Source organism: Scyliorhinus canicula, chromosome 2 (genome assembly GCF_902713615.1).
Source record: "Scyliorhinus canicula chromosome 2, sScyCan1.1, whole genome shotgun sequence".
NCBI classification, from domain to species: domain Eukaryota; kingdom Metazoa; phylum Chordata; class Chondrichthyes; order Carcharhiniformes; family Scyliorhinidae; genus Scyliorhinus; species Scyliorhinus canicula.
The window spans coordinates 211,068,879-211,083,130 of record NC_052147.1 but is presented as its reverse complement, the minus strand read 5'-3'; the positions used below and the strand labels follow the sequence as shown (position 1 = coordinate 211,083,130).

Genomic DNA, 14,252 nt, shown 5'->3' with positions numbered 1-14,252 from the left:
TGCACTGTTGGAACTGGTTCTTGGAAATGAGGTGGGCCAAGGATCAATGTCAATGGCGGAGACAGTAATCATTGTATCATAAGGTTGAGGGTGATGATAGAAAAGAACAATGGGCAATACAGAGTAAGAATAAGTAACTAGGAGAGTGCCGACTTCAATAGGGCAAGAATGGAGCTGAGCCAGACAGAGTGGAACAGAATTTTGTCGTAAAATCTATAGCTGAACAATGGGTTACCTTCAAAAAGAAATGGATCAGGCAATCAAGATATATTCCCTCAAATGGCAATGGTGGGGCAAACAAATCCTGAGCTCCCTGAATGAAAAAGGAGGTAGAAATAAAAGATAAAGAAGAAAAAGTGTGCTTTTGACAGGTGTCAGGTAGAAAGTACAGTTGACAACCAAAAGGAATACGGAAGGTTCAGTGAAGCAGTAAAAAGGCATAATGGAGAAGTGAAGAGGAATTATGAAAAAAATACTTTTAAAAAATACATTTTATTCCAAACATAAAAAATTTCACAACCATTCAAAAAACTGCTGTAGTATAGTTTGTTTTTATGCTCTTTTTAAACCTTTTGCAACTTATCCCTCTCCGCAAAGTAACCCCCTCACTGCAAACCCCCCCCCCCCCCAAAATAACCCTACCGGCTACAAACAAATCTTTGAATACAGATTTCAACAGCCTCCGTCGAACGCAAAATCTCTCCTCTTGCCCTCGAAGAGCAAACTTACTTTTCTCCAATTGCAGAAATTTCCCCCATGTCCCCTAACCACGCCGACATTTTTGATGCACTGCCGACTCCACCCTATCAGAATTCGCAGCCGAGTAATCAGGGAGGAGGAGGCCACAACATCAGCCCCCTCCCCTCCGGTATCTCCGAAACCCCAATAATCACCACCAGTGGGCACGGCTCCACCCTCACCCCTACTGTCTCCGACAATGTCTCAAAAATCAAATGTCCAAAATTCTACTAGATTCGGGCAGGACCAGAACATTTGTACGTGATTCACCCTTGCACACCTTTCACATTTATTCTACACCTCCGAGGAGACCATATTCATCTACCTGTATCATATGAACTCTGTGGACCATCTTGAACTATATCAGGCTAATCTTGGCACTCAAAGAAGTTGTTACAGAATTTCACTCCAGGCACCACCACCCCTTTATTTCCTCTAATGCCGCCTTCCCGGTTTCCAGTAGCCATTCCAAAGTGTTGCCTAAGCATTGGGCTGGTTTAGCACAGTGGTCTAAACAGCTGGCTTGTAATGCAGAACAAGGCCAGCAGCGTGAGTTCAATTCCCGTACCAGCCTCCCTGAACAGGTGCCGGAATGTGGCGTCTAGGGGCTTTTCACAGTAACGTCATTGAAACCTACTTGTGACAATAAGCGATTATTATTATTATTATTATTATTATTAAGCTGGTTCCAGATCTTAAAAGATGACACCACCACCTGGCTCATTGTATACCGAGCCGATGAGAGCGGGTAAGGGGCCAATGTTAAAGCTCTTAAGCATGCCCCCACAGAGGAGACCTCCTTCATCCATACCCACTCCGACCCCACCTCCTCCCACCACCACCGTGCCTTTTATACATTTGCAGCCCAGAAATAATGTAACATATTTGGAAGCGCACAGCGTCCCCGCTGCAGGAAAGCCCTCCAAATCCTGGGTGTCTTGCCCGTGCTCACGATGGTTGAAATTAACTTATCCACCCTGGAAAAAATGCCTCGGGGAGAAATATCGGGTGGGACTGAAATACAAACCAAAACCGAGGGAGAATGTTCATCTTTGTGATCTGCACTCTCCCCACCAACGGGAGCGCTTCCCACGTCTTTAGGTCCCCCCTTCACCCCTTCCACTAAACTGACATAGTTCCACCTAGAATTAAGAACTTGTCGTATGAGGAACGGTTGAGGACACTGGGTCCGTACCCGTTGGAGTTTAGAAGGATGAGGGGAGATCTTGTTGAAACTTACAGGATACTGCGAGGCCTGGATAGAGTGGATGTGGAGAGGATGTTCCTACTTGTGGGAGAAACTGGAACTAGAGGACACCATCTCAGACTGAACGGAAGATCCTTTAAAACAAAGATGAGGAGGAATTTCTTCAGCCAGAGGGTGGTGATTCTGTGGAACTCTTTGCCACAGAAGGCTGTGGAGGCCAAATCATTGATTGTCTTTAAGACAGAGATAGATAGGTTCTTGATTAAAATCAGGGGTTATGGGGGGAAGGCAGGAGAATGGAGCAGGGATGTGAAAATACCAACCATGATTGAATGGCGAGCAGACTCGATGGGCCAAGTGGCCTAATTGTGCTCCTATGTCTTATGGTCTATGCCCAGCCTCCTTCCCCCACCCGCCAGAGCCTCTCCCTCCAATCTCCAGCTGGAGAAGAAATCAACCTACGACTCAGAACCATCCCACCATCGACCATACCAAAACTGAGCAGCAATAACATTTCCAAACATTCACATTAAAAACACACCAAATCATGCAATCCCACCATTAGTCATTCCCCAATCATGTTTCCTGACAAAGTCATTCTCCTCCACTGGCATCGTGAAATAATGCTCTTTGCCCTTAAAAGTCACCCACAGTTTAGTCAGTTAGAACATCCCAAACCGGACCTTGTTCCAATAAATCACAGCCTTGGCATCGGTTAAAGCCCGTTCTCCACTTGGCCAGGTCAGACCCAATGTCTTGGTAGATCCATATCCGATTCCCCTCCTGGCTATGGTCTTGTATTTCCAGAAGGCCTTTGACAAGGTGCCCATAGGAGACTGTTAAATAAGTTAAGAGCCCATGGTGTTCAGCGTAAGATCCTGGCATGGATAGAGGATTGGCTGACTGGCAGAAGGCAAAGAGTGGGGATAAAGCGATGCTTTTCAGGATGGCAGCCGGTGACTAGTGGTGTGCCTCAGGGGTCTGTGCTGGGACAACAACTTTTCACAATATACATTAATGATCTGGAAGAAGGAACTGAAGGCACTGTTGCTAAGTTTGCAGATGATACAAAGATATGTAGAGGGACAGGTAGTATTGAAAAACGGGAATTACAGAAGGACTTGAACCGGCAAGGAAAGTGGGCAAAGAAATGGCAGATGGAATACAATGTCGGAAAGTGTGAGGTTATGCACCTTGGAAGGAGGAATGGAGGCATAGACTATTTTTAAATAGGGATATGCTTAGCAAAACATAACCTGGGAGTCCTTGTTCAAGATTCCCTTAAGGTTAACGTGCAGGTTCAGTCGGTAGTTAGGAAATGTTAGCATTCATGTTGAGAGGGCTAGAATACAAGGGCGGATGTACTTTTGAGGCTGTATACGACTCTGGTCAACCCAATTTGGAGTATTGTGAGTAGTTTTGGGCCCCGTATCTAAGGAAGCATGTGTTGGCCTTCGAAAGGGTCCAGCGAATGTTCACAAGAATGATCTCTGGGATGAACAGCTTGTCGTATGTGAAATGGTTGAGAACTCTGGGTTTGTACTCGTTGGAGTTTAGAAGGATGAGGGGGCATCTTATTGAAACTTACAGCATACTGTGAGGCCTGGATAGAATGGATGTGGAGAGGATGTTTCCACTTGTAGGAAAAGCTAGAACCAGAGGACACAATCTCAGCCTGAAGGGACAATCCTTTAAAATGGAGATTTTATTTTTTTAAATAAATTTAGAGAGTGTCCAATTAATTTTTTCCAATTAAGGGGCAATTTAGCGTGGCCAATCCACCTACCCTGCACATCTTTGGGTTGTGGGGGCGAAACCCATGCAAACACGGAGAGAATGTGCAAACCCCACACGGACAGTGTCCCAGAGCCGGGATCGAACCTGCGACCTCGGCGCCGTGAGGCAGCAGTGCTATCCACTGCGCCACCATGCTGTCCTCCTTTAAAACAGAGATGAGGAGGAATTTCTTCAGCCAGAGGGTGGTGAATCTGTGGAACTCATTACCATAGAAGACACCTGCTCCAGTGTCCTGCGAAGAGGGGCTACTGCTTCCTCAATCGCCTTGGACCAGTCCTCTTACAACTCTTGCCAATGTTTCTTAAATTCCCCTGTGATGAACTCCATCAACTGCTTCTCAGACAGTGGGGTAGGCGATGACGGCGCATTCAACTCCGCCATACTTTGATGTTGCTGTGCCATGAGGGTCCTCCACCTCTTGAGTTGAAGCTTTATTCGACTTCTTTTGGGTCGTTTACCCTGCCGATATTCACCTATGGAGGGGAAACCAACACCCTCCAGTTATTCTGCAATTTTTCCAACAAAGCGTCCGTTAACCGGGCAGAAAGGGCCAAAATCTAAGCCTCCAAGTGGGAGCCACCTTGTGTGCGATGGATCAGCTTATGGCCGCCATTGCAAGTCCCATTATGAGACTGGCAACCAACGTAAAGGCGAATCCCAAAGTTTCCATTAGGCATATGAATAGTAAAAAGGTGGTAACAGGAGGAGATGGGCCGATTAAGGACCTTTAAAGGGAATTTATGCATGGAGGCAGGGAGCATGGCTGAGGTATTAAATTAATGCTTTGCAGCTGTCTTTACCAAGGAAGTATCTCCCATACAGGGAAAATCATGTTTAATTAACTTGCTGGAGTTTTAAGAGGTAACAGAAAGGGTTGATGTCGGTGGTGCTGTTGATGTGTTGTACATGGACTTTCAAAAGACGTGAGAAAATTTATAGCGCATGGAATAGAAAGGACGATAGCAACATGGATACAAATTGGCTGAGTAATAGGAAACATAGTAATAGTCAATGGGTATTTTTGGACTGGAGGAAGGTTTGTAATAGTGCTCCCCAGGGGTCAGTATTGCTTTTCCTGATCGATTCCTGTTTTGAAAGTTGGGACTGTTCTCCATTGAAAGAAGAAGACTAAGTGATGCTCAAAATCATGAGGCTGGACGGAGTAGACAGGGAGAAACTGTTTCCATCCATTAAAAGATCGAGAACGAGAGGGCACAAATTTAAAGTGATTTGCAAAGGAAGCAAATGTGATGAGAAAGAATGTTTTCACACAGCGAGTGGTTCAGGTCTGTAAGTGTGGTGGGGGCAGGTTCGATGGAGGCATTCAGGAGGTCAGTAGATAATTATTTGAGCAATGTGCAAATGTACATAAAAAAGACAGGAGAATCACACTGAGTCATGATACTCACTAGGAGAGCTAGTGCAGATACGATGGGCCAGATGGCCTCCTTCTGTGCAGTAACAATTCTGTGATTCGGATTGCCTCAACAACTGCTCACCTGCCAAGGTTTCAATCTCGTCTCCCAAGACTATTTTCCCCTGGATTCCTGAGACGGCACTCCATGAACTAACTCACAAGCACAGCTCTTCAGTGAGGCCGAACAGAACACTTTTGCTCCAAAGGGTAACCTTTGCCCCTAAAGCATGGAGTCACCAACCTTCTGCTGCCTTTCCAACTCTCCAAGGGCATTTCCTGAGCCCTTACTACTTGGAACCGGCTAACCAGAAGCATTTGTACTGATAAGAGCCTCTTTCTGGGCTCCTCTTTCCAGTTGTTTCTTCCTCCAGAGGGTGGCCTCCTTCTGGTGATCTCCTCCCGGTGGCTTCTTCCGAGGTCCTCTCTCTCACTGGGATCTCTCCCAGTCCCCTGTCCTGGGACAGGGCGTTGAGTGTGCCTGGGTCCCATGATCAGTTTTTCACACCATTATTTTCCCACACAGGTGCCCTTGCCCCGGGCCTGAAAATCTCACAATTGTGAACTGTGCATGTGCAGTCCACTCTTAATCCGCACACGTGAAAACCCTCAGGGCTTGTCAGGACTTCCCGACTGCCACTCAAAATCAGATAAGTTCCGATTCCTTGACACCATATTCCTTAATTCTCTGAGAGATCAAAAGTCTATCGATCTCGGCCTTGAATCTATTCATGTTGGAGCATCCACAACTCTTTGGTGTAGAGAATTCCAAAGGCACTCAACCCTCTGCGTGAAGAGATTTCTCCTAATCTCAGTTCTAAGTGAAATTACCTTTCATTCTTCTGAACTCCAGAGATACACTGTTATACTATATTTGTTTGATGTTTCGACAATTATGCTGTTAGAAAGGAAGAACCTGCATTTCTATGGCACTTTTCTTGTGCTCAGGGTGTCCTGAAGCAGTTCACAGCTCATGCATTACTTTTGAAGTGTTATTTCAAAGGCAAATGTAGTGGCTGAATTGTGTACAGCAAGGTTCCCCGTTCAGCAATGAAATAAGTGACCATAAGTAAATGAATTGTGCTGTTGTTTGAGGGATAAATGTTGATTCAGACACTGGGAGAACTCCAGTACGTTTCATGGTTAGTTTCATGGAATCTTTTATACTGCCTTCAATGATAGACAGGGCATTTGCTTACTCAAAGTTTCTTCTCCTTGTTATTCAGAGGCCTGTCTAAATACCTATTTTTTCTTAGATACTGTAAAATACAATAAAGTAAATCCCAGTTCAACTGATTGACCAATAAAATGCCAATTTTCTGACACAAACTCCACTCTAAGTATACTCTAATACATAGATATGGCTTTGAATGTATTAACTGTCTGTCTGTGTAGCCCCTAGCTAACAAGATGCTATGAGGTAACAGATTCATGAAGGCTCCCCAACAATGGCTCAGTTCCAGGACTGAATAATTGTTTCACCCAAAATCCAATACATTTTTGTTGCAAGGTAGAAGAATCCTTTGTTTGGCCAACACTAACTGCTTCAGTATTCAGTGAACTATCATTTTATCTTAATACTAAGATCTGTGACCTCTTGGTTAGTCTTTTTACATTAGTGTGAACAAAGTTAATAATATATATATGTTGAAATGGTTGATGACAGAAAAGTGTCCGTAGCATTTTCACTAATGATTGAAGGAAAAATAAATGTTAGATAGCAGCAGATTGGGCTTAAATTGATTCCAGGCCTTTTCTAATTTTGAGCAAATTGAAGGAAATTACATCAGATTATCAGTCCATAAAAATAACTTTTTGTCACAAACTCATAGTATTTTAATCTAAGTACGAGCGAGGAGCTGTACCAGCATCATCGAGGAGTCACTCAACTTTATGACTACAGTGTCAGCTGTAGCTCAGTTGGTCCAACACCAAGACTTGAGTATAAAACATCTGAGGGAGTGCGGCACTGTCAGAGGGTCAGTACTGAGGGAACGCTGCGCTGTCAGAGGGCCAGTATTGAGGGGGTGCTGCGCTATCCGAGGGCCAGTTCTGAGGGAGTGCTGCGCTGTCCGAGGGCCAATACTGAGGCAATGCTACGCTGACCGAGGGCCAGTACTGAAAGAACGCTGCGCTGTCAGAGGGCCAGTACTGAGGGAGTGCAGCACTGTCAGAGGGCCAGTACTGAGGGAGTGCTGCACTGTCAGAGGGCCAGTACTGAGGGAGTGCTGCACTGTCAGAGGGCCAGTACTGAGGGAGTGCTGCACTGTCAGAGGGCCAGTACTGAGGGAGTGCTGCACTGTCAGAGGGTCAGTACTGAGAGAGTGCTGCACTATCAGAGGGTCAGTACTGAGGGAGTGCTGCCCTGTCAAGAGGGTCAGTACTGAGGGAGTGCTGCACTGTCAGAAGTGCCTTTTTATGGATAAAATGTTAAATCATTGGCTCCATCTGCCTTGTCAGGAGGACATAAAAGATCCCATGCACTATTTTGAAGAAGAGAAGGGAGTTATCCCTGGTTTGCTGGTTAATATTTATCCTATAACTAACATGGCAAAAGAAAACATATAGTTATTATCACATTACTGTTTGTGGGAGCACATTCTGGCTGCCAATATTCTTACATTGCAACAGTGATTGCACTTCAAAAGTACTTAATTGGCTGAAAAGTGCTTTGAGACATCTGGAGACATCTTTGAGGCATCTGAAAGTCATTCTTTTTTTTTGAGTTGTGTTATTAGTTTTGGCCAGACATTTGACTTCCATGTGCTTGAGCAAGGTACCATTTCTAAGTTTGTGAAAGGTGTTATACAAATTAATGTTCTTCCTTCATTGGTGCCCCCCTACCCCTATCCCATATACTGGAAGAGCATTAATATTTCAGGGGTTTATTTTGAAATGGATCAGACTTTTTTTTATATTCTAAATTCTATTCTTCTCCCTTCCCCCAACTCATCTGTCTAAGCTCATCTATTGCTGAAACCCTCATCTATACCTTTACAAATTAGAATGAGGGGAGCAGAGGTTTGGATGAGCTAAAGTTTATGGCAGTATTTTGATGTGAAATAGGAGGTGACCATGTGTCTTAGGGCACAACAGAGGCAAATGTGCGGGAACAAGAAGAGAAAGCAATACTGCTGATTCTCTTGCTATGATTAGATACATAGGAATGAAATTAGAGAGGGCAGTCCCATATAGCTGGGTGACAGAGATGAAGCTTTGGAGGTGAAACATACAGTCAAGCCTGTTGAAGTCTACAGAGTGGGATGTGGGTGAATACCACTCTCACAGGGTGGTATTTTTGACTTTGATTAGGGCCATTTTAGTACAATGACAGATGTGGAAACCTCATTTGAGTGTTTTAAACATTGAGTCGTGAGAAGGTGCTCATGGATTCTGCAAGTGACGCGATCAAGGACTTTAGAAAGGAAAGGAAGTGTCGGGATTGGGCAGTAGTTTGCAAGGGCAGAGGACTCATGGGAGGCTTTTTGAGGAGTTGAGGGGTTTGATGACTGCAGATTTGAAGGGGAAATGGGCGACACGTGAAGAGAGGGAACTATTAATATCAGCTAGGTCAGGAAGGTCAGGAAGAGAAATTAGGTGGTCAGAAGTTTGGTGGGAAAGCGATTGAGGGAGGAGGAGGTCTCGAGGACAATGATTAAATATTGAGGAAAAAATCATTGAAACATGCATAGGGAACGATTGGAAGGATAATTTTATATTTTGCATCTTGGGAGGAGTAGAACAATTGGATCCGCATTCTCTACATCTCTTCAGGTCAAATTAGAATAGGCTGTAGCCATCGCTGCCAAGGATCCTAAAATAATGTAATACAGGCTGAGAAGCAGTGGGAGGCTACACGGTCTGTATTTTTGTACTGTCAGAAATTTTCATAATCGTTCTTTTCAGTATGGATTTTATATACAATGTGCATGTTGGCTCACTTCAGACTGATAGATAACCCAGTCCAAAAGTTACTGATTATTGACCATACCTAATCTACAATAGTAGAGCTACAGTCCAACACTGAGTGAAGTGAAAATTAATTCTTGCCTATCAGGAACAACAAAGACCTTAGTGGATAAAGAGCAGTAGTACTAACAGGATTTAGACGGGATGCAAAATTTCGATTTCCCTTCAATGGGTTGTGTTGCAGAGATAAAGTCAGTGACAAGTTCAACATTACATCAGTGTAGCGGGTTCATCATTGAATACATTTGCATGCTATGAATATACTTTAGCGTGAAACAGCTTTCAATAAAGTCCTACGTTTGGGATAAAGTCAGCGGTACACGGGAATCTCAGGGCATCCAGTTCACGATCATTGAAAGGTGGTGTACACCAGTGAGCTTTGTTCGGTTGTAACTGAGATCAAGGTGGCACAGTGGTTAGCACTGCTGCTAGGATCAGGGATCTAAGTGCAGTTCTGGCATTGGGTGGCTGTGTGGAGTCTGCACATTCTCCCCATGTCTGCATAGTTTCCTCCGGGTGCTCCGGTTTCTTCCCACAGTCCAAAGTTGTGCAAGTTAGGTGGATTGACCATGATAAATTGCACCTTAGCGTCCAGGGATGTGCAAGTTATGTGGGGTTACGGGGTTGCAGGGAATACGGTGGGGACTTGGTTAAAGTGCTCATTCAGAGGGTCGGTGCAGATTTGTTCGATGGGCTGAATGGCCTCCTTCTGCACTGTCGGGATTCACTATCGGGATTCTATGATCAGTGATTTCCCTTGGAAGTCTACGGCACAAGGGAAGGGAACAGGAGAAGGCAGCTTGTATGGATGCCCATGACTAGTAAGGTGAGTAAGTGGTGAAGGGGTTGTGGAATGGGATTGCGGCATGAAGGAGTGTAAAAGTAATCCAGGGGAGGACAGGGGGTGCAGTTAGGGGCATGTAGGAGTGAAGTGGGAAGGGCCTGGTGTCCTAGGTGTGCTAGGAGGGGTGGGGGAAGGAAGGAGGATGGTGGGGACAGTCAGTCAAAATAAGAAACGAGTGGTCTAAAGGGCAGTGTCAGGACTGTCCCAATGTGTATCCACATTTGTTGGCTGGCAGAGTCCTTATAGGTCCCGAGTTCACCTACGATGTCTCAGTTATCCCCGCTGAGAGTAATCTCAGACAATGGCCTTTATAATGCATAGAAGGGACAGCCGGCTGAGCCTGAAAATTCAGCTATATCTCAAAGCACAGAGTGGTGTGTACAACAATGGGCACAAACACGACATTCAATAAAGAGCGAATAAAAAAACACAACATTGTTTCTTCCACATTAAAGGAAATATCCGAAGCTGCCCTGTAACCATCAATGTATGCCATTGATGTAAGCTAGCCTCAACAGATGACAATTAGCCACATGTAAATAACATGAAACAAATTACATAGAACATACAGTGCAGAATGAGGCCATTCGGCCCATCAAATCTGCACCGACCTGCATTAAGCCCTCACTTCCATCCTATCCCTGTAACTAAGGGCAATTTATCATGGCCAATCCATCTAACCTGCACATCTTTGGACTGTGGGAGGAAACCGGAGCATCCGAAGGAAACCCACGCAGACACGGGGAGAACGTGCAGACTCCGCACAGACAGTGACCCAGCAGGGAATCGGACCTGGGACCCTGGCGCTGTGAAGCCACAGTGCCGCCCATGGTGGCACAGAGGTTAGCACTGCTGCCGACTGCGCTGAGGACCTGGTTTCAATCCCGGCCCAGATCACTATCCGTGTATAGTTTGCACATTCTCCCCGTGTCTGCATGGGTCTCAACCCCACAACCGAAAGATATGCCGGGTAGGTGGTTTGGCCACGCTAACTTGACTGTAAATTGGAAAAAAAATAATTGGGTACTCTAAATTTATTTTTAAAAAACATGAAACTAATGTGATGTGAAATATTTACAAATGAAATTTCAACTTGGAAAAACACCAATTCCACCTTTGTGCATTCGAGCCTTAAGCTAATGGCAATGTAGTTGGGCAGGAAAGTTATGCCATAATACAGAGCCTCCCTGTTTGACCAGGGGACTTTTTTATAGCCCACCTATACCTGTTGCATTGTCAGCAGACAATGCTCTTCACCAACGAACAGCTTCCTGCCCAACTGAATTGCACGTGTTTCCATGCACACCACTTCGAGTTTTAATTGTAATTGGGTGAGAAATGTGGAAACGAGATAGGAGGTAAGTGGCGCAAAGTTCCAGATGCATTGTCAAGGACAGCACACTATTGACAAAATCCCAGTCCTTAATTGTGAGTGCCACGATATCTCAGAAATAGCAGATTTTGCTGAGTAAAATAACGACTAATGGTTTTAGAAGATTATGGAGAAGATTCTTCCTGTGCAATAATTTGGAGATTATGGAGAAGGTTCTTCCTGTGCAATAATTTTATTAGTATCAATGTGAATTCTGTATTTTCAGGAGAGACGTTTAGGCATGTATGTGGTATACTGCCAAAACAAGCCAAAATCTGAGTACATTGTGGCAGAATATGATGCCTTCTTTGAGGTGAGTTGTTGATCACATTTTTGTCAGTGTTCTAGATAAAGGAGCAGACCTCACAAACCAGGGGCAGGGTTCGCTGATCCTGAGGCTAAGTGTTGACGCCATCGTAAACGGCGCCGCGTTTCCCGACGGCGTCAACATGGCCTCAGGATCAGCAATTCTGGCACCTACAGGGGGCCAGCACGGCACTGGAGCGACCCACGCCGCTCCAGCTGCTGATCCTGGTGTGAGATGGGCGCAGCGGGTCCGCGCATGCATGGTGTCTCCCTTCTTCACGCCGGCCCTGACGCAACATGGCGTATGGCTACAGGAGCCAGCATGGAACAAATGGAGGCCCCCAGCCTGGGAGGCTGGCCCGCCAATCGGTAGGCCCTGATCGCAGGCTAGGCCACATCGGAGGCCACCCCCAGGGTTGGACCGTCTCTCCATCCCCCCCCCCCCCCACCCCACCACAGGCCGCCCCTGGATCCTTCCACGCTGGGTAAGAACAGGTTAGAACGGCCCTGGCAGGACTTGGGTTTTTTGGTATGGCCGCTCGTCGCATCATAGGTGGAGAATCGCTGGGGAGGGCCCGTAGAGTGGCCCCATAGAGCGGCCGGCTCCATGCTGACCACGCCGGCGCCAATGGCACCGATTCTCTGCAGAGCGGAGAATCGCGGCCCGGCATTAGGGCGGCGTGGCGTGATTCGCGCCGATTCTCCGGCACGCGCTGGGCTCAGAAAATCCCGCCGCAGATTTCCACTGTTAATAAAGCTCAGAGCAGTAACAGCGGCAACAATTTGGAAAAGCCATAGCAGGTAATGATGGCTCCACTTCACGCGTTTTTCCTTGTACTTATATCACATTAACGGGGAACATTTTCAATTCAATTTCAATTCTGTGATTGAACTTAAGATTGTCATTCATCTCCCAGTAACAATTTAGAAGTAAAATATCAAAGCAACGAAGGAGGAAAAAGCTCAGCTCTATTTTAAAAAGATAATTGATCAAGAAAAACAATACAAAAGTAACAGTTCCACTTCTACTTTGCCATCTTAATTATTTTAAGAAAACTATTTTGCGAAGACCCCCACCTCTTGAAGATGGGGTCTTGGCAAAAGGAGGCTTTCCTGAATATGCTTCAGCCTATTGTTAATTACAAGGGGGATGAAATTAAGAAGAGGATAACCTGTCTAATACAAGTAGAAAACATTTCTTGAAAAAATTCCATGAGTAACAACAGACACTCAGTGATTTCAAAAGCAGGGTCTTCGGCTGATGGTTTATGGCCATATCCATAGCCTGAGAACATCAAGATCAAGCGTGAAAACACAATTTCTACCTTACTGTAGTCAGTTTGCTCAGCATTAACATTTTCAGTCCCTTATGTCTCTGTACCATATTGCACAGCATGTTTAATCACTAACCATTTTACATTCATGAAAAATCCATTGGGATGATGCACCAAAGCTACTGATTAGACATATATTGTAAATATCATTACAGAAACAAAGAATGCTTTGTATTATATTTTAACTTTTATTTTACAGGAGATAAAACAGGAATTGGGTTCAAGGCTTAGCCTGAGTGACTTTCTTATTAAACCGATACAGAGGATAACAAAGTATCAGCTACTTATCAAGGTGAGGACTTTTATTGTCAAAAGCCTATACAAAAACTCTCATACAAGAACACATAAAGTAACAAATGAATTTCATAACTCCAACACTTGCCTTTAAAATGTATTTTTTGAAGTAAAATGGCCATTTAAAAACTAATGTTTTTAATAGTGGTAATATAGTGATTAATATAAATGTTGAGTGTGGCTAGCTAATCGGAGAACCAGATTTTGTATGTCTTCTCTCCTGGATATCACCCCAGTGACTGGTCTGAAATTCTGAAAGTGTTTGGCCCCAGATGTGTGTGAGGAAGTTAATCTATCCACAGAGAAGAATTTAGAAATGTTTTTAGTGCAAGTCAAGGAAAATTCCAAAGGTTCTAAATGATTCTGAATATCCGGGTACCTTGCTGAAATGTTTCATTTTATTTACTCACTGATGCCGAACAAAATTCACAAACTTGCCTCATTACTAGACTAGTAATCCAGAGGACTGAACCAATGATTCAGAGACATTGGACGGGATTCTCCGACTCCCTGCCGGGCTGGGGGGGGGGGGTGCGGCATGAATCCCGCCCCACCGCTGGCTGCCGAACTCTCCGCCGCCGTTTTTTTGGCGGGGGCGGGAATCGTGTCACGCCAGTCGGGGGCCGTTGGCAGCGCCCTCCCCCCTCCCCCCCCCCCCCCCCCCCCCCCCCCCCCAGCGATTCTCTGCTCTGCGATGGACCGCCCGTTTTCAGCATGTCCCGCTGGCATAAATTATACAAGGTTCTTACCGGCAGGACCTGGCTCTGCAGGCGGCCTGCGGAGTCCTCCGGGGGGGGGATCTGCCCCGGGAGAGGCCCCCATGATGACCTGGCCCACACTCGGGGCCCAACGATCTGCGGGCGGGCCTGTGCCATGGGGGCACTCTTGCCCTCCGTGCCGGCCGCTGTAAAGCTCTGCCATGGCCGGCGCAGAGAAGAGCCCCCTGAGCATGCGCTGGGATCACACTGGATCCTCCT

At 45.6% G+C, this 14,252-nt stretch overlaps 1 protein-coding gene across 7 annotated transcripts in view; it reads left to right on the top strand.

The window, feature by feature from the left end:
- Window positions 1-14,252, top strand: part of kalrna (kalirin RhoGEF kinase a) — a 1,222,490-nt gene that overhangs the window by 1,106,353 nt on the left and 101,885 nt on the right. For all 7 annotated transcript variants that reach the window (XM_038789521.1, XM_038789520.1, XM_038789517.1 and 4 more), the window contains 2 exons: window positions 11,568-11,654; window positions 13,181-13,273. In XM_038789521.1, coding sequence (XP_038645449.1) covers window positions 11,568-11,654; window positions 13,181-13,273 — 180 coding nt within the window. The remainder of the gene's footprint in view (window positions 1-11,567; window positions 11,655-13,180; window positions 13,274-14,252) is intronic.